The 24,833-nt window shown below is 36.5% G+C and overlaps 3 protein-coding genes across 3 annotated transcripts in view; 1 reads left to right on the top strand and 2 right to left on the bottom strand.

Moving 5' to 3' along the window:
- Nucleotides 1-1,211: 1,211 nt before the first annotated feature.
- Nucleotides 1,212-6,098, bottom strand: LOC127875261 (uncharacterized). The gene is made up of 2 exons (XM_052420208.1): nucleotides 5,776-6,098; nucleotides 1,212-1,974 (listed from the first exon to the last, which is right to left on the bottom strand). Exons 1-2 carry the CDS (start codon nucleotides 6,006-6,008, stop codon nucleotides 1,599-1,601), a joined length of 609 nt encoding a protein of 202 aa, XP_052276168.1. The 5' UTR covers nucleotides 6,009-6,098; the 3' UTR covers nucleotides 1,212-1,598.
- A 10-nt stretch (nucleotides 6,099-6,108) lies between these two features.
- LOC127875264 (monocarboxylate transporter 14-like) overlaps nucleotides 6,109-24,833 on the top strand; it is a 31,903-nt gene continuing 13,178 nt past the window's right edge. The window contains exons 1-4 of the mRNA XM_052420212.1: nucleotides 6,109-6,429; nucleotides 8,279-8,366; nucleotides 10,487-10,613; nucleotides 22,720-22,863. Coding sequence (XP_052276172.1) covers nucleotides 8,313-8,366; nucleotides 10,487-10,613; nucleotides 22,720-22,863 — 325 coding nt within the window. The 5' untranslated portion in view covers nucleotides 6,109-6,429; nucleotides 8,279-8,312. The remainder of the gene's footprint in view (nucleotides 6,430-8,278; nucleotides 8,367-10,486; nucleotides 10,614-22,719; nucleotides 22,864-24,833) is intronic.
- LOC127875256 (uncharacterized) lies at nucleotides 11,719-14,033 on the bottom strand. Its single transcript, XM_052420179.1, has 2 exons — nucleotides 13,180-14,033; nucleotides 11,719-12,973 (listed from the first exon to the last, which is right to left on the bottom strand). The coding sequence occupies exons 1-2, from the start codon at nucleotides 13,928-13,930 to the stop codon at nucleotides 12,717-12,719; spliced, it is 1,008 nt and encodes a 335-aa protein (XP_052276139.1). The 5' UTR covers nucleotides 13,931-14,033; the 3' UTR covers nucleotides 11,719-12,716.

Raw genomic sequence — 24,833 nt, 5'->3', positions numbered from 1 at the left:
GTACGGTGTGTCGCCGCGAAAGAATTACGTGATATATCCAAAGTCAAGGTCACACTTTGAGTTCAAAGGTTAAAATGGCCATAAATGAGCTTGTCAGGGCCATAACTATGTCGTTTATTGTGAGATTTTTAAATCATTTGGCTCTTTTGTTCACCATTAAGTGACGGTGTGTCGCTCGAAAGAATTACGTAGATATCTCCAAGGTCAAGGTCACACTTTTTGTTCAAAGGTCAAAAATGGCAATAAATGATCATGTCTGGACCATAACTATGTCATTTATTGTGAGATTTTAAAATTACTCTGTACATTAATTTTGTTCAGTCATTGGATGGCGTGTCATGAGAAAGAATTCAAGAGTTCAAAGGTCAAAATGGTTGTAAATAATAATGGCATAATAATTCTTAAAAATTGCCATAAATTACATTCTCTTGTTTTGTGAAGACAGCATGCAAAATAGTCTGTGTCAATGCGGCACTAAGGTATACGTCACGTCTGTGACAAAGCTCTAGTTGTATTTTATCCTTACATTCCTGAGGGTGCTATTCAATTTTACCCTGAGCTGACAGTTAAAGAAACACTACAGAACTAAATTCAGATAATTCATAAACTCCTCGAGGCCAGGTTAACACATTCGCAATTAATAGTTTTAGTTTGGCTGGTACGTGTGTGGAAAGGTCATCATGTACCAATCTCCTCAAATCCTGCGTCTTACCATTATTCAGGGTTTGTCCTTGATTATGTTGGAGAGAATTCCACCACTTACACTGCACCGGTCAGTGTTATTTGTTTTGGAAGAATACATTTTTGATGCATTCACTCCTCAAAATCTATAAAACCAATACTGGGGTTTGGATGAAGAAGTCCGTTATGATCCTCAATTGCCTTGCCCTAGATCTCCTGTTATTTTATTTTCCTACCTCGATGCAAATTATATGATGGCTCAATACTTAAGTTTTTAGAGATCTGCATAGGCAGTTGCAAAAGCAGGAAATGACGGAAGAAGACATGGTACAGAAAATACCGTACTGTAAGCCTTTAGTTCAGACCATCTTGTCCAAAGTAATACCTTCATAACAGTTCAGACTCCAAGTATTCTGCACTTGTATATATTATATAGAGAGAGACAAATAAACAATGCTTGTTTCTGCAAAAATAAAATTGATTTAAATTCAGAAATTAATTCGTCCTATTAGTTGATAACAAACAAAAGATTAAAATATTTATTTATTGGCATCTAAAACATTCATATACCAGTACAAATAAACTATAACATAGGGTATCTATGTATTATCTATACATAAAGTATTATTCAAGCAGTATAATTGAAGCTATCTTTCACCATAAAGCCTGAAAACTTACATGATAAAAACAGGTATTTATTATCGCAAGAGCAACATGTCCACAGGTAAACAACTTGTTAAGTTGATAAATTTTGGGCCAGCTTGTTCATTTTGATTGTAAATAAAGTTTGTGTTTCTACCATAATGAATTACTATAAAATCTGAGTAGAGATTGTCATACCGGTATTACAACAGCTTCATATATTTTCATACAATTACTGATAAAAAAGATGAAAGTATATAGGACCTTGATCTGCTCTAGTCAAAAACAACACCCTGAGCAGCTTTTCTTTTCTTACTGGTGGGGTTTATGACACTCATGCCAGCTTGCTTTTGCTTTGTCTTTGCCGGATTTAGGCCTTTTTTTGGCCCAAGATCCATAAATGCTGTTGGTTTGGGGGCTCCCTGTTGTGCCTTCAATGTTTCTACAAGTTGTTTGGATTTGTCTAAATCGGCTGATAACAATGTGGCACTTTCAGCTAATCTGAACAATACAGTCTGCAACTCGGTTCTTTTGTCTGCCGCCTTGGCTTCGAACAAATCTAAGTTGATAGGACTACAGCCTTTGCCGATGGTCAATGTTACTTTGTTACCCATTGCTGCAACACTGATGTCACCATTTTGAAAGCCATTCCTGCAAAAAAGAACAAACAGATTTTAAATGTGATGTTTTGTATCATTATCTACAAATATTGTTCAGTTATTTCATTATCAGTCTATCTTTATTAAAATGACTGCCCAATCGTCCAGTTAGTGCATTAAAATGTTGTTTGGTTCACTCTGTTTTGATAGATGCATACTTTTTGGCAAGTATTTTCCGGACTTTTTAAAATAATTGTTTTTCCATTTTGTTATTCCATTCAAACAAGGCTTGCATTATTAAAAGGGCCTTTTTACATTTTGGTAAATTTACAAAATTAAATACATTGTTTCAGATTCGCAAATGTTCTGAAACACAGTATTATGTGAAGTTGGAATAAGACATCAATTTGGGAATAAATTGTGTTTTTTTCTAAGGTGCATAATATGCAGTCTTATATGTTGTATTTATTTAGTTTGACAAATTGTAATTAAAAAAGATACAAAATGTACTTGCATATATAATAGCATCATTTATATTTTTTTTACTGCAAAAATGGATTGTTTATTGATTTTTATGCCCCCCTTCGAAGAAGAGGGGGTATATTGCTTTGCACATGTCGGTCGGTCGGTCTGTCGGTCTGTCCACCAGGTGGTTTCCGGATGATAACAAAAGAACGCTTATTCCTAGGATCAAGAAACTTGATAGGTAGATTGATCATGACTTGCAGATGACCCCTATTGATTTTCAGGTCACTAGGTCAAAGGTCAAGGTCACGGTGACCCGAAATAGTAAAATGGTTTCCGGATGATAACTCAAGAAAGCTTATGACTAGGATCATGAAACTTCATAGGTACATTGATCATGACTGGCAGATGACCCCTATTGATTTTCAGGTCACTAGGTCAAAGGTCAAGGTCACAGTGACAAAAACATACTCACACAATGGCTGTCACTACAACGGAGAGCCCATATGGGGGGCATGCATGTTTTACAAACAGCCCTTGTTTTTAAATCCTCATGAAATGAAACTGTTTAAAAATACAGTAAAAATGATGAAAATACAATCACTGTTAATGAAAGTCATGGAAAATTGCTTGTTAAGCTTGTAGTGTAGATAAAATATTACACAAATAAATTCAGACTATGAAATAAATAGTTTTTTTTGAGAAAATCACCAAAATGATGCCCTTTCCCAGTTTGATGTCTTATTCCAAATTTAGTTGCAATAATACAACTCCCAGCTATATTGACCCTCTGGGTATGTACTCATAAAAGCTCAGAGCATTCAAGAAGAACTAATTCCAAATTCACATAATACTAATTATTAATACAGTGTTATTCATTGTATTTATGATAATTGTGAGAAAACATTAATACTGAACATTTACCATGCTCTAAAATATCCATTATATGCATCTTTGGCGATTTAAAAACCTGAAAATTATAAAGCGTTGCAATGCGAAACAATTAAATAAATAATTTGGAGAGTATAAAATAAATCACTCATTGTATGAGCACCGATCATGGCCGAGTGGTCTAAGCGATAGACTTTTACTCCAGAGGTCAGTGGTTCGAGCCCAGTTGAGGGTTACTTTTTTTTCTTCCTTTAATTGTATTCTTGTTTTCTTACTGGCGCTCTTTAGATTAAATGTTTACATTAATCAATATAAAGCATTTAATGACAAGCTTCAATACTTGCCAAAATCTGTGAAAAGGTCCCTTTAAGACAGTTTTATTGCCATATTGGTCTTCAAAGAAGGAAAATAATTTGCTTATAAAAAAATATTATTTTATGCTGACAGTCTCAAATAATGAATGGGGCTGTCGTCTTAAAAATTAAAGTTGTATTCATTGATTGAACTGATTAAAACACAGGAAGTATACAAGAGCATTGTAAAAGTTGCAACAATGTTGAGTGAAGAGCATTGTATAGACGAGTTAATTGTTATTGTTTACATTCGGGATTTTCCGCGCATGCGCACTGACTGGTTGGCAAAAACACTGGTTACAGTAACGTAAAACATGTATAAAGGGCTTTTGTTTAGTAAATAAATTGATAATAAAAACGAAATAAACATTAAAACTCTTAAAAAAGTGCAAATATAGCATATTGAGTACCAAATAAATGTATATTCACAAATAAAATGTCCTCTTCATAAAAATACGAAGTAGTTATTAGCATAGAGTAAACGTGATCGGAAGACTAAATACTGACAATTCCACAAAACAAAACAATAAATTATCCGTATTCTTTCTGATAATAAGACTTGAATAAATTATATTTCAACACTAATAAAATATATATTAATTGTATTATAATTTTAAGTGGTGTGGATAGTGTTTTATTTCATCAGCGATCGATCGAGTCAGAGGTGCTTTTAATCAAGTATAAAACAAAGCCCTAAAAAGCGGAATACAGTACTATTTTTAAATATTGTGGTAATTTTCTTTTACATTGAATGAATTTACGTTTCGTTTAGATTGAATGAATATAAATTCAATTTACCATACAAACGGAAAAACCCTGCATATTAATTACGCAAATTTAACTGTCTTTGCATGTATATTGAAATCTCTATTAGTAATAAGGAGTGATAAAAATATAGCATGTTATGATAAATGCATATATTTAATTTATCTAACTGCCCCTTTTGTGACTGCTTATGTTCATGATCGTGTTTCGGATCCTGCAGTAATGTACAATCTTTACACATAATAGCGGAGTTTACTTTTGCTGGTACCCGTTAAATACCTTAATTGCATATGAGTAAAATTGCACAATATTTAAATGCATAGTTATTAAACAATGTATTATTAAGTTTATCTGGCTAATAAATATATACACTCGTTCCCGTTCATACATTTCCGACAAATGTCTTCATTTTTGTTAAACTGTTAAAATATTTCATTAAAAAAATTAACTTATCAGTATTTTTAGCTTTAAAATGTGGCTTAAATGATTGCTCAATATGCCAACAGACGACATTGAGGTTTCGTGACTTACGTTTACTGACCAGACACTCGTCTGCAACATGTGGTTTATGCAGGGGCCCAAGTATAGGTCCCTGGGTTTATGACACCATGTTTTCTTTGTAATTGTCTGGACAGTATCCGATCATAACGAGGTAATCGGTTTGTGATAACAAAGGTGCAATTAAACACCGGGATATACATGCTGCAACAAAGAGTGCCAAAATTAGTGTGAACAATTAAAGAAAACAATTACATTAAACAATAGAATTTATTGAATGTGTAAGAAGGTAAGTTTTTCCAGACACATAAAGGTTCAAATCAGTTACCCTATGTCGCGTACATACGATTGACCTATTCGTTGTTTGTTTTTATCCTTATTTGTTTTCGATCATTTAATTTAATTTATTCTGAAAGAATTTCAATTTCTGAGATTTTTTAACTAAAAATGGTCGCGATTAAGTGCCAAGTAGAGAGATTTTTGTTTAACCACATACCGAGCTCTTAGATTGTGTTCCACTCCCCAGTTCGTTGTCAGTAAAAACAAATAATAATAACAACAATATAATCGTTCCAAAGATGCATTTCATTGCATGCTAATGTTTTATTCAGACATAATAAGTAAAATTATATTTGATATTGTGCATGATTATCATTAAAAACGATGATTTTGTCAACCTTCTCTATATGCGCTTATATAAATTGCACCTCTTTTGCCAACCAGTGGGCGGAGTCTAAACTTTGCAGGTGCGTGTGACGTCACGCGTTAACTCGTCTATACTGCTTTAATATAAGTATTGCTCTTTCCTACATAGTCTGTCGTAATAACAAGATTGCTGCCTTTTTATATCAATAATACTGTATGCCATTCCGACGTTTGACCTGATTTTGTTAACAAATGCCTCTGTGGTGCTGATTCCAGCAAGTTCTCGAATGGTATCCGCTTCGTCTTCGTCCACCTCAGTTTTCCACACGGAAACTCCATCGCTAGCAATCACAAACCAGGCTGAATTAGCAAGTCTGGTGAAACACAGGTATCTTTCGTCCCCATTTGTGACAACGCGATGTATTTTAGCGCAGCCTGAGTCTTGGATGTGACTCACAAATTCAGACATGTCTGTATACCTTCTCAGCACTGTTTAAAACATTAAAATCAAGGTAAACAAACTTGACCCGGTGTAGCCCTGTAGCGTGTCGTAAAAAATTATACTGTCATAATTGCTGCAAAAGACTAAGTTTGACAATCTGTCCGCAACACGTGAACATATCGTTAACTATATAAAAAAAAACGGACAATTACTGTATCCAACACTATTCCCACTCTTTGTAATTTAAGATGGAGGATGTGGTAATTACATGGAATGCTCACAACAAGTAAAGACGTCAGGCGTAATCACATATCATAGGTTTTCGGACACTCAAAGATTTCGGACAACCTCTTAAAATTATTACCATAAATTAGCATAATCTAAAAAACACCAGAATGATCTTTGGACTAAAGACATTTCATCAAAAACAGGAGACAGCTCACTTCGAGTAAAGAAATAAGAACTGTTATTAAAATAGTGTTACCCAGTTAGAAAAATCTGACCACGAAGAACCCTGGCCCTCTAAAACCAAGGCAGACACTCCTCCATATCTGTATAAAAGTGCTCCTTGTATCTCACCTACTACATAAACCCATTAAATGCTGAACATCTTCCATGAATTTCCTTCTGCCATTACATCTTTGTGACGTTTACAGACAAACAACCATATGGGGGTTATAAACATTCTGCGCCAATTTAACCCAGCAAGAAAATCACCAACTACACATGCATTTGGAATTGAACCCAGACTCTCCCATTTCCAAGGCAGACACTATCACGTCGTTATAAAAGCTGGCTCATATTCTCTTTATACCTCACCCTACTACAATGAATTTGAAATGTTGAGATTTAAAATGTTTATAAAATAAGTAAAGATAAAAATGGCTAAGAAGAATTCTTAAGAGGACATGATAAATATTTAAATGGTTTTGTTACAAAAAATATTTTTATAATTGTCAAATTTGTAGCATTACTTGTAAAGGACCATTAACCAAAAAGGACGATTAACTGAAAACCATAATTAATTAAATTTAGCTTGATCCTCTCAAATAACTTTTTGAATTAATCCAGAAAGCCATTTTTATGTAAATACACCGGTAATTAGATTTTGTTTACAGGTGTAAAGTAGAACTTGGCTGGGGATATCAGTTTACTAGTGCGAATGCACACAAATTCAACATGTGAGAGGAATGCTATGGGTCCAGCATTCCTTAGTAATAAAGGAAACTGCTAATTAATCATAACTCAGACATTGTGTGCTCTTACAACAGGTTAAACTGCATATAAAAGCATTGTTGAACAAAATAAAATCTTGGTTAATGTCATTTTCCAATTTCAAATAATATAATGTTCAAGGTTATTAAAAAGTCATTTAACAGCATTGTGTACCATACAGTCATATATTTAGACTAGCACACATCTAACATACCATATTGGACTAGCTTCTTGGTGAGTCCCATGGAATTATGTAAGCTGTATATGAGTACAAATATGTAACTGTATTGTACACAATCCTGTTAACTAATCTTTTTTTTCCCCTATTACATTATTTGGATTATTTGCATTATTCAATTTCAATATTCATTACACCGTTAAGTCATCCAAGAGTGCTAGCCCCAAGTCATGTAATGATGTTGTGAGATGTTATGTTATGTCATAAACATTGCTTTTTTCTAGGAAAAAGTCCACAGATTTGTATGCCACCTGTATGATGGTATATAGCAGTCGTACTGTCCGTTCATCTGTCTGTCCTTCCGGCATTCCGTTTTACGGAGTTTATTATACAACGCTTTCAAATATACATGTAGAGCTGATTTTTGGTATGTGAGTCTACCTGCATGACTAACAGAGTTTGATGAAGTGTGAGTTTCATTCTGGTCCATTGATTTGTTGCTAAGTTATGGGCATTGTTTTCTCAAAGACTCAAAGATAGCTGCTGTACGGCTTCAAAAAAAGTAGGGGGCATTGTGTTTCACAATAACATCTCTAATCTTGTTTAATCAGGGTAGACACTTTCTGCCTAGACTGGAGTTTTGCCAAGAAGAGACTCCCTTTAAATGAAAAATGTCATAAAGGCGGGTTGCTTAGTCTAATCTGGGAAGACACTTAAGAACACGCATTAAGCAATGTTTTCCCTGAGTGAGGCTTGTATGTAATTCAATTGCAATAAAAAAAAAAAAAAAATCTAAATTATTAAAAAAAAAAAAAGAATTTATATGGATATAGAGCATACATATCCATAGAGCAGTCTGCTTATGTTACAATTATGGTGTTGTCTAACAATACATTTATTTCAGACAGTAAAAATCGTCCACTAAATCTTGTGTAAAGATGGAAGGTGGACTAGAGGGTGCTTTAGTAGTGGCTGCAGCATTCTGCATACAGGTACACATGAATTGGCTACAGATTTTAACAATCATGTCATGTGTCTTAACAGTCCATAACTACTGAACTTGTAAGCATTTTGCTTCTTCAATTTTGTTCTGTTAAATATATTTATATGAGTCTGGAATTAGTTGTTATAAAAATGAAAACAAAAGCCACTCAAATTTCAGTACTTGCAGCTCCACACATTCTGATTTTGCTCACACCATGTGTGAATAACATGACATTTTTATTAGCTCACCTGATTTCTCAGGTGAGCTTTTCTGACAGGTCTTTGTTCGTCGTATGTCCGTCCGTAAACATTTGCTCGTAAACACTCTAGAGGCCACATTTCATGTCGGATCTTCATGAAACTTGGTCAAAAGCTTTGCCCCAATAAAATCTCGGCCGAGTTCGAAACTGGGTTGTGCCGGGTCAAAAACTAGGTCACTAGGTCAAAAAAAAGAAAAACCTTGTAAACACTGTAGAAGTCACATTTCATGCCCAATCTTCATGTAACTTTGTCAAAATGTTTGCCTTAATGATATGGTGGTCGAGTTCAAAAGTGGTTCTGGTCCGTTGAAAAACATGGCTGCCAGTGGGCAGGGCAGTTTTCCTTATTTGGCTATAAAGAAACCTTGTAAACACTCTAGAAGTGACAATTTTTGCCCAATAATCATGAAAGTTGGTCAAAACATTGGTTTTATTGATATCTCAGACGAGTTCGAAAATGGTCCAGATCGGTGAAAAAACATGGCCGCCAGTGGGTGGGGCATTTTTCTCTATATGTATATAGTGAAAACATGTGAACACTCTAGAAGTCACATTTTTGGCCCAATTTGCATGAAATTTGGTCAGAACATTTGTTTCCTTGATAGGAGAGTTGAGTTTGAAAATGGTTCCGGTCAGTTGAATAACATGGCTGCCAGGGGGGGGGGGGGCAGTTTTCCTTATTTGGCTATAGAGAAACCTTGTAAACACTCTAGAAGTCACAATTGTTGCCCAATCATCATGAAAGTTGGTCAAAACATTGTTTTTTTTTATATCTCGGACGAGGTCAAAAATGGTCGAGATCGGTGAAAAAACATGGCCGCCAGTGGGCGGGGCATTTTTCTCAATATGTATATAGTGAAAACATGTGAACACTCTAGAAGTCACATTTTTGCCCAATTTGCATGAAATTTGGTCAAAACATTTGTTTCCTTGATATGAGAGTTTAGTTCGAAAATGGTTCCGGTCAGTTGAATAACATGGCTGCTGGGGGGGGGGGGGGGGGCAGTTTTCCTTATTTGGCTATATAGAAACCTTGTAAACACTCTAGAAGTCACAATTGTTGCCCAATCATCATGAAAGTTGGTCATCTCGGATGAGTTCGAAAATGGTCCAGATCGGTGAAAAAACATGGCCGCCAGTGTGCGGGGCATTTTTCTCTTTATGTACATGTATAAAGTGAAACATGTGAACACTCTAGAAGTCACATTTTTGGCCCAATTTTCATGAACTTTGGTCAGAACATTTGTTTCCTTGATATGAGAGTTTGAGTTCGAAAATGGTTCCGGTCAGTTGAATAACATGGCTGCCGGGGGGGGGCAGTTTTCTTATATTTATATAGTAAAAAAAGCTTGTGAACACTCTAGAAATCACCTATTTTGCCCTATCATCATGAAACTTGGTACAAAGATTGGTTTTATATATATCACATAATTAATGCCATAATTATTGCCCTTAGATTGTCCAAATGTTCATTATATTATACAAAATCCTTGTAAACACTTTAGAGGTCACAATTTTGTTTCAGATTTTATGAATCTTGGTCATAATATTTATTTTTGTAAGCAAAGTTTGATGTTTGGTAAGGGGGGGGTCAATTCAAAATATAGGTCACCAGGTCAAATCTTACAAAAACAAAAACACTCCATATGCCAGAGTTTTGGTTCAATAATGATGAAACTTGACTAGGATATTTTTCTGGACAATATCTAGGTCAAATTTGACGTTTGGTAAAGATTGAATGAACCGACTCCTCTCAGGTAAGCGAACAAGGGCCATTTTGGCCCTCTTGTTACTGAACAAAACAATTTTGAATTGGACTTTATAAGTGTTTCACCGTACATGTTTTTAAACATTTTACCATTTACCAGATTTTAGCATTTGGAACTTCGCAGTCTATCGGAATTTACAACATTGAATGGCTGCGATATTTTGACAGTGGGGCGGCTGCAGTGTCGCTGGTGGGCTCGATAAACCTTGGTGTCTTCCTTGGGGCAGGCATGTACTGGCTTCTTTTATTACCAGTTTCTTTAAAAGCATGGACAAGTGAAGTGAGCCTTGTTCTGGGAAACATTGGCTTTTTGTATGTACATTAATTGTTGTCCCAGATGAGCTTGTGCAGCCCATACTGGCTAATCAGGGACAACAGTTTTCCCCCACACTGGATTTTTGTTTAGAAGAAACCTCTTAAACTGATAAGCCTGTGTGCACTGCACAGGTTAATCTGGGAAGACATTTTCCCCAGAATGCAGCTCAAATCAACATTAAGAATTTCAAGATGCAGAGGCAAAACATACAATAATTAGGGGTCAATTTCACTGGCAATGATTAGCATAATGGGTATTACACTATTTTTGTATTAAAGTATTTGAATATTTGCAGGGTTTTCAAAAAACAAGCTTTGAGAGTTTATAATACTTTATAATTTTTAATATGAACATACTGCTACAAACATATTACATAATATACAACAATACTCATGAATGTATGTGGCATGATCCATTAAAATTCATGTTCTTTGTATTTGTATGCACTTTCCATGTTATGTTAGTGATTAACAACATTTGCAGAAAGCATGTCGAATGGAACTTAATTGTGCAGTACGATTAAATAAAGACCACAATGGACTCTTTCCTCTATGACATTAAAAGTTATAGTTAACAGTCTACACTTTAAAACAGGAGGATCACCCACAAATAGGCTTTATTATTTGAGCCACACTCATGCAAAACTGGGCTAAATGCATGTGCTTAACCCTTTGAGTGCTGGAACCGAATTTAAAAGGCCTTTGCAAACAGTTTGGATCCAGATGAGACGCCACAAAACGTGGCGTCTCATCAGGATCCAAACTGTTTGCTTTTCTGATAGTATTCTTTGAAAACAATTGAAGAAAATGCTTATTTTAGAAATTCAGCAGACAACATTCTAGCAGACAACAAATTTCCCAGCATGCAAAGGGTTAAAGTGTTGTCGAAGATAAGGCTGTGAATTTTTCACAGGCTTATCAAGGATGACACTCTCTGCTTTTATGGAATTATCTATTTAAAGAAAGTCTCATCTAAATCAAAATCCAGCTTAGGCGGAAAGTGTCCTCCCTGCTAATCTGCGATGACACAATGCACATGCATTAAGCAGTTTTCCCAAAGCGAGGCTCTTTTAAACATAGTAATATGTCAGGTCCAGTGTCAAGTTCATTGACATGTTATTTAGAGGGCTGATTACTATCACGTCTTAAAAATTGACTTGTAACGGTAATTGGCATTTTTTAAACATGGACCACCTTTTGAAAGATACTGCCTCTTTCTAAGAATGCCACGCAGAGACTTGCAGATGTCAAGTTCTGTAATTTTTTCTTTGGTCAGTTATTTGTGAGTTTGGAGACAACTACACTTCTCCTTCAGCTAAGTACACGTTTTTTCAATGTTTGTAATTTTTTGTGAAAGTTCGAGTGAAATATAATAAGCTGAATGTTCAATTACTTGCTGGTCGACTTGTGTGACCTCAAGGTTGGAGACCTTGGTAGTTATAACACTTATAATCTTATCAACTATTTCTTCACTTAAGGGACTTGTTTACAGATTATTATTTTTTTAAGTAATGATAAATGCCTCTACTTAAGAGATTTAATAAAGCTCAGGTATGAAAACAAACAAAACAAATGATTTTAAAACATGTAGACCCCACTGGGATTTGACCCTGTGTCCGGTGGATCAAAAAGCTACCTCTGTTACCTCTTGATTATCCAGACTGTCATATATCATTACGCTTTTATTTTATTAATTTTTATCTGTGAGAGAAAGTTGAAAAAACATTGATTGCACAATGGGTGAGCAAGTCCCTTAAAAATTTGACTACATGTTATTGATTTCCTGAAAAACATGTATCTCATTGACCCAAGAAATTGTATGAATATATTTATCCTGGCATAGTTAAAAACTGCTATTACTAAGTGTGTAATTCAAATAATGCATGGATATTACATTTACAACAGTGTTTTTTTCCAATGAAAGAGCTATCGCAAATCCATAACGATGATGTAATCATTAACTTCCAAGATGATCTGGTCAGTAAAACTGTTGTAGCAGACAGACATTGGATAGCTCAGTCCATCTTCCTGTGAAGCCAGAGTGGCCAGTTTTTGTTCCCCTCACAATTCACCTGAATGAGAGTTTGGGAGGCGCATCCACACACAAGGACTTGTCCTGCAGGTGTAACATGTACACACTGAGGGTGTTGTAGTTCACGGTCCGTGAAGGTGGAAATCAGGGTTCCGTCTGTAGCCAGAGTGATGAGCTTGTGCTGACAGTTGTTTGTAACATAGATCTTATCGCCTGCTGGACTAACTGCACATGTGTACACTATCAAACATAGAGCATGTTATATATAAATCTATAAGCATTAAAGACATAAGCATATTTTTTAATCTGAAAATAATGTATTGTAAGTTCATTAATCTTTGGAATATCCACAATAGTGATTATATTTATCTTAATATATTGATATATACATGTATTTATAATATGTTCAATATTTACATATTCAAATCTATTTAAATTACTTTTACCTGTAATGCCACCCCCTGTATCCTCATAAAGCTTTTTCACAAGTGTCCCAGTCAGTGTGTAGTGGTAGAGAGCAGTGCGAGAGGTTATATACAATGCTCCCTGATGGTGGGCAATGCCAACAGCATCATGTGGTAACTGTAAATTCCTCCCATTCACCAGATGCCCATTAGTCACAGACATAAACTGCACATCATTATTTACTGTTAAAGCAACCTCCATGGATGTTATTTGGCAAATGTCCCATGGACAACCAGACAAATCACAATGACTGGACACATTGTAATGCTTGTCTAAAAACTTCACTCTCTTATTATTACTATCTGCAACAATAACTTGACCACTAGGCAGGCTACAAATGCCTCTGATGCAGCAATTCTGACTTTTGTCTTCTGATATTTTCACATTATACTTGGACTTCCTCTTCACAGTCAATACCTGTTCTGGCTTCATCTCCAGTGTGAGAGACTGCACACTGACTGCATATTGACTTACCTGTTGAGACAGATATTGCTCAATGTTTACCTTTGCCTTAAATGTTATTGAACTCTGCACCTTCACATGTTTTGACTTCAGATATGACTCAGACTCCTGTATTTTGTCCATGCATTTCCTACTGGCTATGAACTCCATTTCTTTCTTGCTCTTATCATGAAGGCCATTTACAGCTTCACCTAGCTGTTGAAGTTCGTCCTTCAGTCTGCTGCAGTGGTCAACATCTTTCTTGAGAGAGGTTTGCAATGTGGTCCTCATTTCATACAGTTTTTTCAAGGTTTTATTTTCAAGTTTGTCAAGAGCAGCATTTAATTGCTTACGAAGCTCTCTGATTTGTTGTAGTTTTTCAGTATATGATCCCTGAATGCTGGCCTCTTGAGTTCTCATAAACTTACTTAGTTCAGCAAGAATTGCTTGCATTTTGTTTGACAACTTCTGCATATCCACTGACAGCTTTTTGACTGACTCAGATATAAGAGCAAAAGTTGTACACCGTCTGAAATAGAAGCATAAATCATTATTATCAATAATCAATTTGACATATAACATAACTAGCTGACATAAAACATCATAACAAGGGTGAATTTTAATGTCATAAATACTGACCTGTTATCGTATGCTTTCCAAGGTGAAATAACTCATCCGGAATTTTAACTGGGAATCCGCCACCTCAATACCGTTATACAGGCCAGGTTAAACATAGTGCAATGCAACCTAGCCAAAAATCGGTAACCAACCCTCAATATTCTTTCCGGATCAACCAGGTGTATACATGTCTTTTACGGCTCTGAATTAAAATATTGTTTTTCGATTTATTTCGCTTGGTTGATTGGGGTTTTGAATAGATAATTTGTGTTATTTATCTTTTTATTTCTCATTCGGATTAATTTGTGTGGATTTAATGGATTTTGTTTCATTTGTAAAAAGGTAAGCCATGCTTGTTTTTATCGAACAATGGTTTATTTCTACCATGCTGGGTGTTTTCAGGCGCGAACGACCACGTGCAAAACGTGCTCGTGTAATACATTGCTAGAACATGCAAAGCATGTTCTTCTAATGTGTAACGAGATCGTGCAAGCGTGTTCTTCTATTGACAGATTGTTTATCATTTGCCATTGTGTGCAATAATGATTTTAACGTTCCGTATGACAATCTAATTGATCGTCATTTTATTTTTCATCTGTTTTGAATTAAACTTTTGTTTAATTTATGATCTACGGCAGTATTATTATAATTTTCATTATGGTCAAATAATGATTTTATGTGCCGTATGAGAATCTGGTCTGTGACCAGTTTATGGTTGAATATGCTTTGCTCTTGTTTTTCATATATTCGACTACATGATGGTGGCAGAAACAAGAGTGGATAAATACCCGGTGACTTCGCAGATCATGGATGATAGTTGCAGTATCAGTCACCGGGTATTGGGCACGATCGCGACCGTACAATGCTAAGTCTCTTAGACGGTCGGTCAACATCAGACCATATGGCGACATCCGTCAGCCGGTCTTTGCCCGATGGCATTGGTCAAGGACATCGACCAATGCCGGACCATTTGGCATCCGCCATACGGTCATTATCCGGTGACAACACTGGTCATGATATGACCGGTACGTCACCGGGGACGTTGATCACGGACCTTTGATCGACGGCTGACCGGCCGGTCCGGTCACCAGTCATGTCACCGGTCCGGTCATTGATCACCGGTCCAGTCCGGTCACCGGTCATGTCACCGGTCCGGTCCTTGATCACCGGTCTGGTCCGGTCACCAGTCATGTCACCGGTCCAGTCATTGATCACCGGTCCGGTCTGGTCACCGGTCATGTCACCGGTCCAGTCACTGGTCCGGTCACCGGTCATGTCACCGTTCCGGTCATTGATCACCGGTCACCGGTCATGTCACCGGTCCGGTCATGTCACCGGTCCGGTCATTGATCACCGGTCCGGTCACCGGTCAACAGTCATCAGTTAGGCCTGCCACCGATAACACCAGTCACCGGTCAAGAAGAAGAACTCGGTCTTCTTCATTGAATTATTCTCCTAAATGTCGTCAAATACATCGTCTTCATCAAGGAGTAGACATCGGACACGCTCTTCTTCGTCGAGCAGTTCTCATTGTCGCGGCTTTCGTAAGCGGTCACGTCGTCACTCACAGAGACGGTATTCTAGAAGATCTCGGTCTCATCGCAGCCGATCCACATCTCGACAGCGCAGTCGATCCAGATCTCGACATCGCAGGAAACGGGGACGTCGTCAACCTTCACGTAGACATCAGCGGACTTCATTGAGCACAACAGGATAGTTATCGAACATACCTCTCCTTCATTGAGCAGTTCTCGGCGTTGATACGCTCGTAAGCGATCACGTCAATGCTCACGGAGACAATATTGTAGAAGACAATATTTCCAGCGTAGCCGAACAATATTTCGGCATCGCAGTTATATGGATGTCGCCACTTCTCACGTAGGCGTTAATGAACCTACTGGTCATATCGACGTTCTCCATTTTATTCCTTTAGGAATATCATGTATCCATTCCACGTGTGATGGTTTTTCTTATGGCATCCACACATGTTGTAGTCACCAAGCCGTAGTTGTATACGAACACTAGTGCGTTTAACTTTCAGGCTTCGGGATAAGCTGTTCTTTTCTCCACTACGACTACAAGGACACTTATGCCTATTAATACTGATAATCTACCGTTGTTTTCCGGTTAACATTATCAGATGACTTCGTGGATGGTCATTCTTCTGCACCAGATATTTCCATTCTGACGCAGTTATATTATACCGGTCCCGATCACCGGACATCGGTCACCATTCATCGGTCATATCACCGATCACTGATCACCGGTCAGAATAAGTGATGTCTCATCGCCATTGGATTGGATTTTTGGCACGATCTTCTTTTCCGAGCAGTGCTTGACATTGATATCAGACCAAATGGATTCCACCATTTTTCGGTCTTTAACTGGTAACGTCACTGGTCATATTATGACTGGTCCGTTCACCTGGCTACAGTTACCGGTCATTGACCGGTCCGGTTCGGTCACCAGTTACCAATTACCGGTATTCCACTGTGTTTTCATCGGTCAATTTTTAGTATCGCGGGTATCGTCTACATTACCTAGTTGTATACCCCTGGCTATGATTGTATTGAATACTATATTTTATGGATTCAACAATCTACATGACTTTTTGTGTTTTTCAATACTGATGTTCTCCTGGCAACGGTTACCAATCATGCTATATCTGTTATTTGTACTTCTATCTCAACCGGCTACAAGCAGACTACTGTTCTTGCAGATAGATCGGCTGAAGTGGGCTCGGAGACTAGCATTGAGGTCGAACATTACTATTTGACCTCTATTAATTTATGTTCGATACCCGAAGGATGAATTGTTTTAACCGCCTTTACCTGTTGGCTACAGACTTTGCAGTCAGTGTCACGGAACAGTTGGGACACATTAATGACGCTAGCAGGATTAGCAAGACGACATTTTGTATCGACTTCTGCTTTTCTATAGCTCCTACGACAGTGCATATTTTCAAGCTACTGGAATCAACAAGAGTTCTGATACATAGGATTGCCTATCAGATTGACCGCATAGCGGCTACAGTCTTGTAGATGGCTTAGGACCTATTGAACTCAGATCTTAAATCCAAGGATCTGGAGGGACCTCATCTTAATTTATTCTTCTATTACACTTCTGGCCATAACAGGCTGTCTTCCTATAACTGGTCGTATTCCTTTCGGAATTCGTCCCGGTTAGGAGTCTTGAAGTAAATGGATTAATCAAGTCAGAATTTAAGACTTCCATGCATTCTACCGGCAAGCGTGGACCCCCTTAAGGTTACTCCTAGGGTTTTCACCTTTTTCTGCCATCACACCTCCGATTCCGGAGGTACCACTGTCAATCATATTTCCGTACTTCGCAAATCGATGACTTCACGCCCTGTATTATCCAGGATTTTAAAGGCGCCTGTTATTGGTTCAAGAAGAGGCTATATTCTGTAGATAGGTCATAAACTTATAAGTGTTAAACACTGTCCTATTCTACCAATTTTCAAGTGTGTTTGGAGTGGGAAAGTTCAGCTTGCTGTGGTTTCTTTGCCCACCCATCCTTGACAAATGGTTCCGGTCACCGGTCGGTATTTACCGGTCCGGTCACCGGTCTTTCTGCTGAGACGTCTGTTCTTACGTCTGTTTCAGCTTTATTTTTTAAGTTAATTGTATTAATCTCGGGATTATTCAATGACACAGATTTCCATCTTTTTGTCATTATTTACCACTATTCAGTGGTGTCTAGACTAGAAGATTATCTTGGCAAGAATATAGTTTATTCTACCACAACCTTCCTTACATCTTTTACAGATGTGAGCAGAGAAGGTTATGGACGATCACATAGAACAACGTATCTTGATTTTCTCAATTATGTGGTATCCTAATGAATATCACCTGCACATCTACATCTTGAAAAGCGTAAATTTTTTTTAGCTGTTTTTCATTTACAACACATTTTCACGATTCCTTTGTGATGGTTTCAACTATCACACATCGGTCGTGGTTTACTTAAAGACACGGAGGTGATCATATTATCAGTCCTTGTAACTGGAAATCAGGAACTTATTCGTTCTTTGCAAGAACAACAAATTTTCTCTATCGTCTTACTCATACCAGGTCGTCTCAATGCCCTGTTGGACGTTTTGTCCTGCAGTTCTTTCTTTCGAATTATTTTTCCGTTGGATTCAAATAATGTAATTGCGCATGCGCGGCAGTGAAGTTGCATGGTGTACATAGTATATCAAAGAATGTTGTTTATCATCAAACGCTAGTAATTAGCGTTATGGGATTGTATATCGCAGTATATACCGGTATGCTGAACAACGTCAATAATGCAGTTCACAGAAATCGATCCAGCAGGGTGTGCAATTGTTATACATTCGTCCATTGACATAAACTGGAATATCTTGCCTTCTTGGTGAGTTTTTGCAATAACTTGAGTTTTTGCCATAATTTCATGCAATATACTTAATGAACCATGGGATTATGGTTCTAGTACCTTTAAAGTCTCCTGTACAATTATTTTCAGGAAACTTCTTCACGGGTCAAATATCATATCTCAGAGAGACATATTTTTACCGATCCAAACATGTGCCACTACATGTCTGGCCATTAATAACTTTTAGTTATCTCTACAGAAGAACGTTTTTCTGTTAGAGTTTCAATCCTTGTTACTTGTGCAAGGATAATTCCATCAGAACTGTATAATGGTTCTATGGAAATTCATTTTTGACTGGGTATTCGAGAGCATAGTTATTACCTTAATCACTCTGCTAGATACATAGAGGTTTTTCTCATCTTTTTCTTGATGATAAGAAATTTGTTCTTTTCTTCATCAAAGGATAGAGATTATGCTTTCGTATACCTTGTTTTGTGTAAGTCATCGCAACTCTGTGCTGTCTTACCTATTTTGGAACTGATCCAAACTATGGAACGTCAACACTATGTTTTTCGTTCCTTTACCTTCTTAAGCGGTTTTGACTTGTGTTACATGTTTGGATGCTTAATGAGCTCCCTATGAACCTTTTTCATCAGGCTTATTAACAGTTCCAATATAATTTTAAGACGGTTTTCCTTCTTATTATGGCTTTTACCATACGGAGAAGTGAAATTCATGCTTTTTCTGTTGAATACGACCAATGCCAGTTGGATCTATTGTCGTTTTCACTTTGTTGTGTCAGCCAGGATTCCTTGCTTAATATCAAGTCCTCTATATGGCTTCTACCTTCAAGTTTCCAAGTTTTTCTTAAACTGGTAGTCATTAAGATGAGGATAAACTTCTTTGGGCAATCAGGGCTTTGAAGTTCTATCTCAGCAGTGTTAGTCGGAAGTCCAATCGAGGTTCTCAAAAGACACTCTTCATTTCCCCCAAAAAAGGGGGGGGGGATGTGTCTGCGGCTTCTATTTCTCGGGGTTAGACCTCGACTAAGGAAAGTTACTCTTATCCTATCTAAGGATTCATTCCTTTTTAGGATCTGACCGCATGAATTAAGAGCTCTGTCTGTTTTGTGGGCATATATTAATCACACCCCACTTTTTGACGTGCTCTAAGCTGTTTTCTGGAGGAATCCGACCACCTTTGTCATCTTTTTATCTTCGTTTTCTGAAGTGCCAACAATACAATTTGTATATGTTTGGGCTTGTTGTGGTTTCACTAACGGTAGTGTCTTCTTTACGACATAGACATATTACTATGTCCGAGAAGTCATAATTAATACCGTTTTAACGAAGATTACTTGATAACCCTTGTTTAGGGTTGTGCTATCATTAGCTGATAACCCTGTTTATGGGTTCTACTGTGTTGGGAAAATATATACGAACCTTCCCACCGCAGCTGCAAAATCAGCATACGATAACAGGTCAGTATTTATGACATTAAAACAAATTTTTAAAATAAAATTCATTTTAATTATTAAATTCTTACCTGTTATCGGTAAGTCCCACCTCCCACCCCGCTATTCGATTAATATTTTTGTATATATATTGAAAGAATATTGAGGGTTGGTTATCGATTTTTGGCTAGGTTGCATTGCACTATGTTTTACCTGGCCTTTATTACGGTATTGAGGTGGCGGATTCCCAGTTAAAATTCCGGATAAGTTATTTCCCCTTGGAAAGTATAAGCATACGATAACAGGTAGGTATTTAATAATTAAAATGAATTTTATTTTAAAAATTTGTTTTAGTCTAATAAAGTCTAGGGTAGTCCCCAACCAGTGAAAACCCTAATTGTGCATTACAGACAATTAATGCCCCACACTGAAACCTTGGTGTCAATAAAAAATGACCTCAATTATTAAACTTCAAACACTGTTTAGAACAACTTACTGTAATGTGTTACATAATTTAGATATTTGATTGATGCAAGTGATATCAACCTCCTTTTTAACTCACCTGAGCGTTAGGGTGCTCATGTTGAGCTATTGTGATCACCCTGTGTCTTGCAAACAAGTGTGCTGTTGCGTCAATTTTTAGTTTTTTTATTGTTAAAGGCCACAGTTTTCATAAAATTTGGATTGAACATGCTCAAAGTGTTTATATGGAAAATAAATAACTATTCTGAGTCAGAATCTGGGTCAAATCTTAGAAAAACATTATATTATATACCAAAAGTCAAGTTCAAATCTGGGTCACATGTGTACAGAAACAAGGTCACCAGGTCAAGTTTCAACAATTTGTTTTACTCAAACACAGGTATGCGCTTTGGGGCCATCATGGCAATCTTGTTTATAAATGTGATCACTTTAAACTACATTGAACTTAATGACTGTTTTACTTACCTGTGATTTAGTTCAACACAATCAGAGCAGCACAGCTGGCTGTGGTCCTGGCAGAACATTTTCAATTTCTTGTTGTTGTGAATATCACATTTCATTAAAAAATCAATTGTCTTTGCTAGCGGCCATTTATTTGTTTCTGCTCTTCCATATTTCATATGGTTAACGTATATTTGATCATGATGATACAGGCATTTTTTGCAAAAGCACTTCAAACATGTTTCACAAAAATAATCAGCACTTGCTTTGAAAGCTTTATTTTTGCAAGTGTCACAGGAATAATCCTTCACTAAATCTGAACTTTTTTTAACGGAATCTACAAAAGTTGCCATTTTTAAAAGGTATTGTGGACCTTTCTATGATTAAAAGGTTTTCTTTTCACAACTATTCTGACTCCTTTAATTGCATTCAATAAGTGTTATCAAAACCAGAATGTGTTACATAAAGACAAAACACTTTTTGGTTAGCATAATAACCAATTTTCTAAACTTTAAACTGGTATAAGTTGAATTTTGTATAGTGTTCAAGCCCAAAACCCACTTGAAATACTCATGTAAAACCATAGTCAAGATACAAATAGATCTTTTGTATGGGTTTACATTTTGCTGATAACAAGGGTTTAATTTCGGTGTAAACCATTTTCTGAAAATAGGGTAAAATTTTATCCACGTATTAAGTTAAATGGACTTATTCAGAGATTTTATGGAGAAAAAATATCACTCCGTATAAATTTTAACAATTAGTGTTCAATAATTATAAAAGCAAGTACAAAAGGTTCAGAGGCCTTGCCCAGGATGCGAACTACTGACTTTTAGAAGGTTAATCTAATGCTCTACCTCTACACCACTCAGACTTTAATGCTCTAAAGTGAAATTTAAGCGCTGTGTTAATAAAACACTCATTGTCCACATTTTCAATGAAATGCTTTATAACCATTTGCAAATTTCAATGCATGATTACACATAAACAAGCTAATATGTTTAACATTTTTCTTAGTGCTGAGTGTCATTTTGCTTTTAGCTAACGTTAGCACATAGTGCTCATGGTAAGATTTTAGGATAACGTGATAATTGTCGCTTGTCATTCACCAGTAAGTGAGGTTTGAGCTTTATTTTTTGTACTTACCACTTCTTCTCCTTAACCCTTTTTCAGATTTTAACAAAAGTTCACAGAATGATCATACGGTGACCCTCTTTTAAAGAAGTTCAAATAGTTCTGGTCCATTGCATATTTAGGTATACTGAGCTGAAAATATATTTAAAATATGAAAACCTTAAACATCTTTTTTGAATGAATTCGAAAAGGTATGGGCCTTTATTAGTTGCAATAATCCAACTTCCAGCTATTGACCCTCCGGGTTAGGGTTAGGGTTATGAGCTGTACGTATGTACTCATAAAAGCTCAGAGCATTCAAGAAGAACTAGGGCCTTTATGTTTTGTGTGTAACATCCTCTAGTGGTCCTCTACAACATTTGTTAAAAACATGCCCCTTGGATCAAAACTGGCACCACAGGGGGTCATATAATTTATATATACTTATATATGCAATTACTTAGAAATCTTCTGAGAAACTGCAGGTGTTTAATATGTTGTCTAAAAATATTGTATGGTGGTATGATTGCACAGGCTTATCTGTGACTACACTATGCACATACATGAAGTCCCATTTTGCCAGAGCAAGTCTCTAATATACATCGTAATATTTCAGGTCCAGTGTCAAGTCTGCTCATGTCCAGGTGGTCACATCGGCAGGTGGCTATGCTGGGTGCAGTCCTCGCCAACCTGGGCCTTATTGTGATGCCGTTTGCTCCGAATCTCGTCTTCATGTACGCATTCTTCGGCATTCTCACTGGTATATAAGCTTGCTTTGGGTGGAAGATAAACGCTATGCTTTGCCAGATGGGCTTTCAGACTTTAATTTTCAGTGCATGTGTTCAAATAGGATATTGCCCAAACTGCATTTGAGCCTCTTTCTGTGAAAACCTGATTTAACGCATGTACAAAAAGTATCTTTATAGATTAGCATGTGCAGGCTTATTTGTTACAACACACTTTCTGCCTAGTCCAGATTTTTGAAGAGAGATGAGACTTCCTTTAAATACAAAATTCCATAAAAGCAGAAAGTGTTGTCCCATTTTAGCCTGCACAGTCCTCACATATTCACATTTATATTTATGCACATGCATGATGCCCCATTTCCTCAGAGTACAGGTCGTTTGCGATAAAAAGAATTTACAATAAAAAAATGTTGCGAATAAAATTATATTGGTCATAAAGAATTCATACTTATTTCAAAATGAATTCTGCATTTAATTTGTTAATCTAGTGAGGGGCGTTCCTGAGGGTTTTTCAGTCATACGCACGATAGAGCAGCGAAGTTGCGAGTAGGGGGTAGGTTTGAGAGGGGGTCTCCCATTCCTGCTGGGGGGGGGGGGAGTTGTGGGGTGTCCACCAAGAAAATTTTGGAAACTTCTATGCAGATGGTGCGTTTTGGTGTTATCTTTCAGCCACGTTTTGGTAACTTTATTCATCAATTTCTTGCTTGAAAAAGACTGATAAAAGGAAATGCAGGATTAACTTAAAATAAACCTTAATAAAAGGTAAGTGTTTGAGCTAGTTTTGGTATAAAATTAAGATAATTATATTTTTCTACTGATATTAAAAAGACAACATAAATTGGGAAATGGTTATAATAGAAAAAAACAAACAACTTAAGTGAAAGGTTCTAGTGGGGATCGAACCACCCCTAACTTAGCCCTCACTTTTTCATTTTTTTGAAGTTTGTAACTGAATTATACGCACAGGCGTACTGCCGTATGCCTAAGTTCGCCTCTGCTAGTATCAGATCTTACACATTAATAGGACTCAAATGAACTTAATGTTATTCTTGTGCTACACATATATTGTTATGTTACATTAAAATAGTACAGTTTGTCAACCAGTTCTGGATAATAGCAGTTCTGATTAATTTGTTATTAATTTTCCATAATGCCCCAATACAAACAAAATGATAAGTGTCCTCGGTAAACATTAGGTAAAGGAATAAATTAATAAAGTTTTATCAAGAAAGCTTTTGTATTATGCTTACACGGGGGATAAATGCAGCAAAAAGTTAACCGGAACTGATTGAATGAGTTATGTTTTGAAATATGCATATGGATATAGAATGCTTTATCATTTTCAATTAAACTTTTTGCTGATTGAAAACAAATGCAATGACCATTTTTTGAAATACTAATTCTGTATGTTGAATGATTTTTAATAATTTATCGAAGGGTGAACTTTAATTGGCTATTTTTGACCAAAAAAAACAGCATATGACGTCTGGCCTAACCTGTTATCATACAGAATAGATTTCACCCTTTATTTTTACATCTTCTAACATTGACACTAAATCCCGAAAGAAATTATTGTGGTCAAAATAATTAACGTTTTTTGCAGGGTTCTTCTAAACTGGTTGACTGACTGTAACTCTAATTTTTATGGTATGGGAGCTCTTAGGACTTTAAGGATTGTTTAGTCAGTAGTGATAATGACATTGATCATGTGAAATCAGTCAGTAGTGATAATGACAAGGATCATGTGAAATCAGTCAGTAGTGATGATGACATTGATCATGTGAAATCAGTCAGTAGTGATAATGACATTGATCATGTGAAATCAGTCAGTAGTGATAATGACATTGATCATGTGAAGTCAGTTAGTAGTGATAATGACATGGATCATGTGAAATCAGTCAGTAGTGATAATGACATGGATCATGTGAAATCAGTCAGTAGTGATAATGACATTGATCATGTGAAGTTAGTTAGTAGTGATGAT

This window comes from Dreissena polymorpha, chromosome 3 (assembly GCF_020536995.1).
Source record: "Dreissena polymorpha isolate Duluth1 chromosome 3, UMN_Dpol_1.0, whole genome shotgun sequence".
Lineage (NCBI taxonomy): Eukaryota > Metazoa > Mollusca > Bivalvia > Myida > Dreissenidae > Dreissena > Dreissena polymorpha.
The sequence above is the reverse complement of the archived record's forward strand: the minus strand, read 5'-3'. Positions and strand labels throughout refer to the sequence as shown.

Excerpts from the sequence above, each read along its gene's own strand:
- LOC127875261 (XM_052420208.1), bottom strand. The coding sequence starts at position 6,008 with ATGTCTGAATTTGTGAGTCACATCCAAGACTCAGGCTGCGCTAAAATA. Across the intron at positions 1,975-5,775 it reads GCATTTGTTAACAAAATCAG|GAATGGCTTTCAAAATGGTG; the intron begins GTCAAACGTCGG and ends TCTTTTTTGCAG.
- LOC127875256 (XM_052420179.1), bottom strand. The coding sequence starts at position 13,930 with ATGAGGACCACATTGCAAACCTCTCTCAAGAAAGATGTTGACCACTGC. Across the intron at positions 12,974-13,179 it reads TACAGGGGGTGGCATTACAG|TGTACACATGTGCAGTTAGT; the intron begins GTAAAAGTAATT and ends TATGTTTGATAG.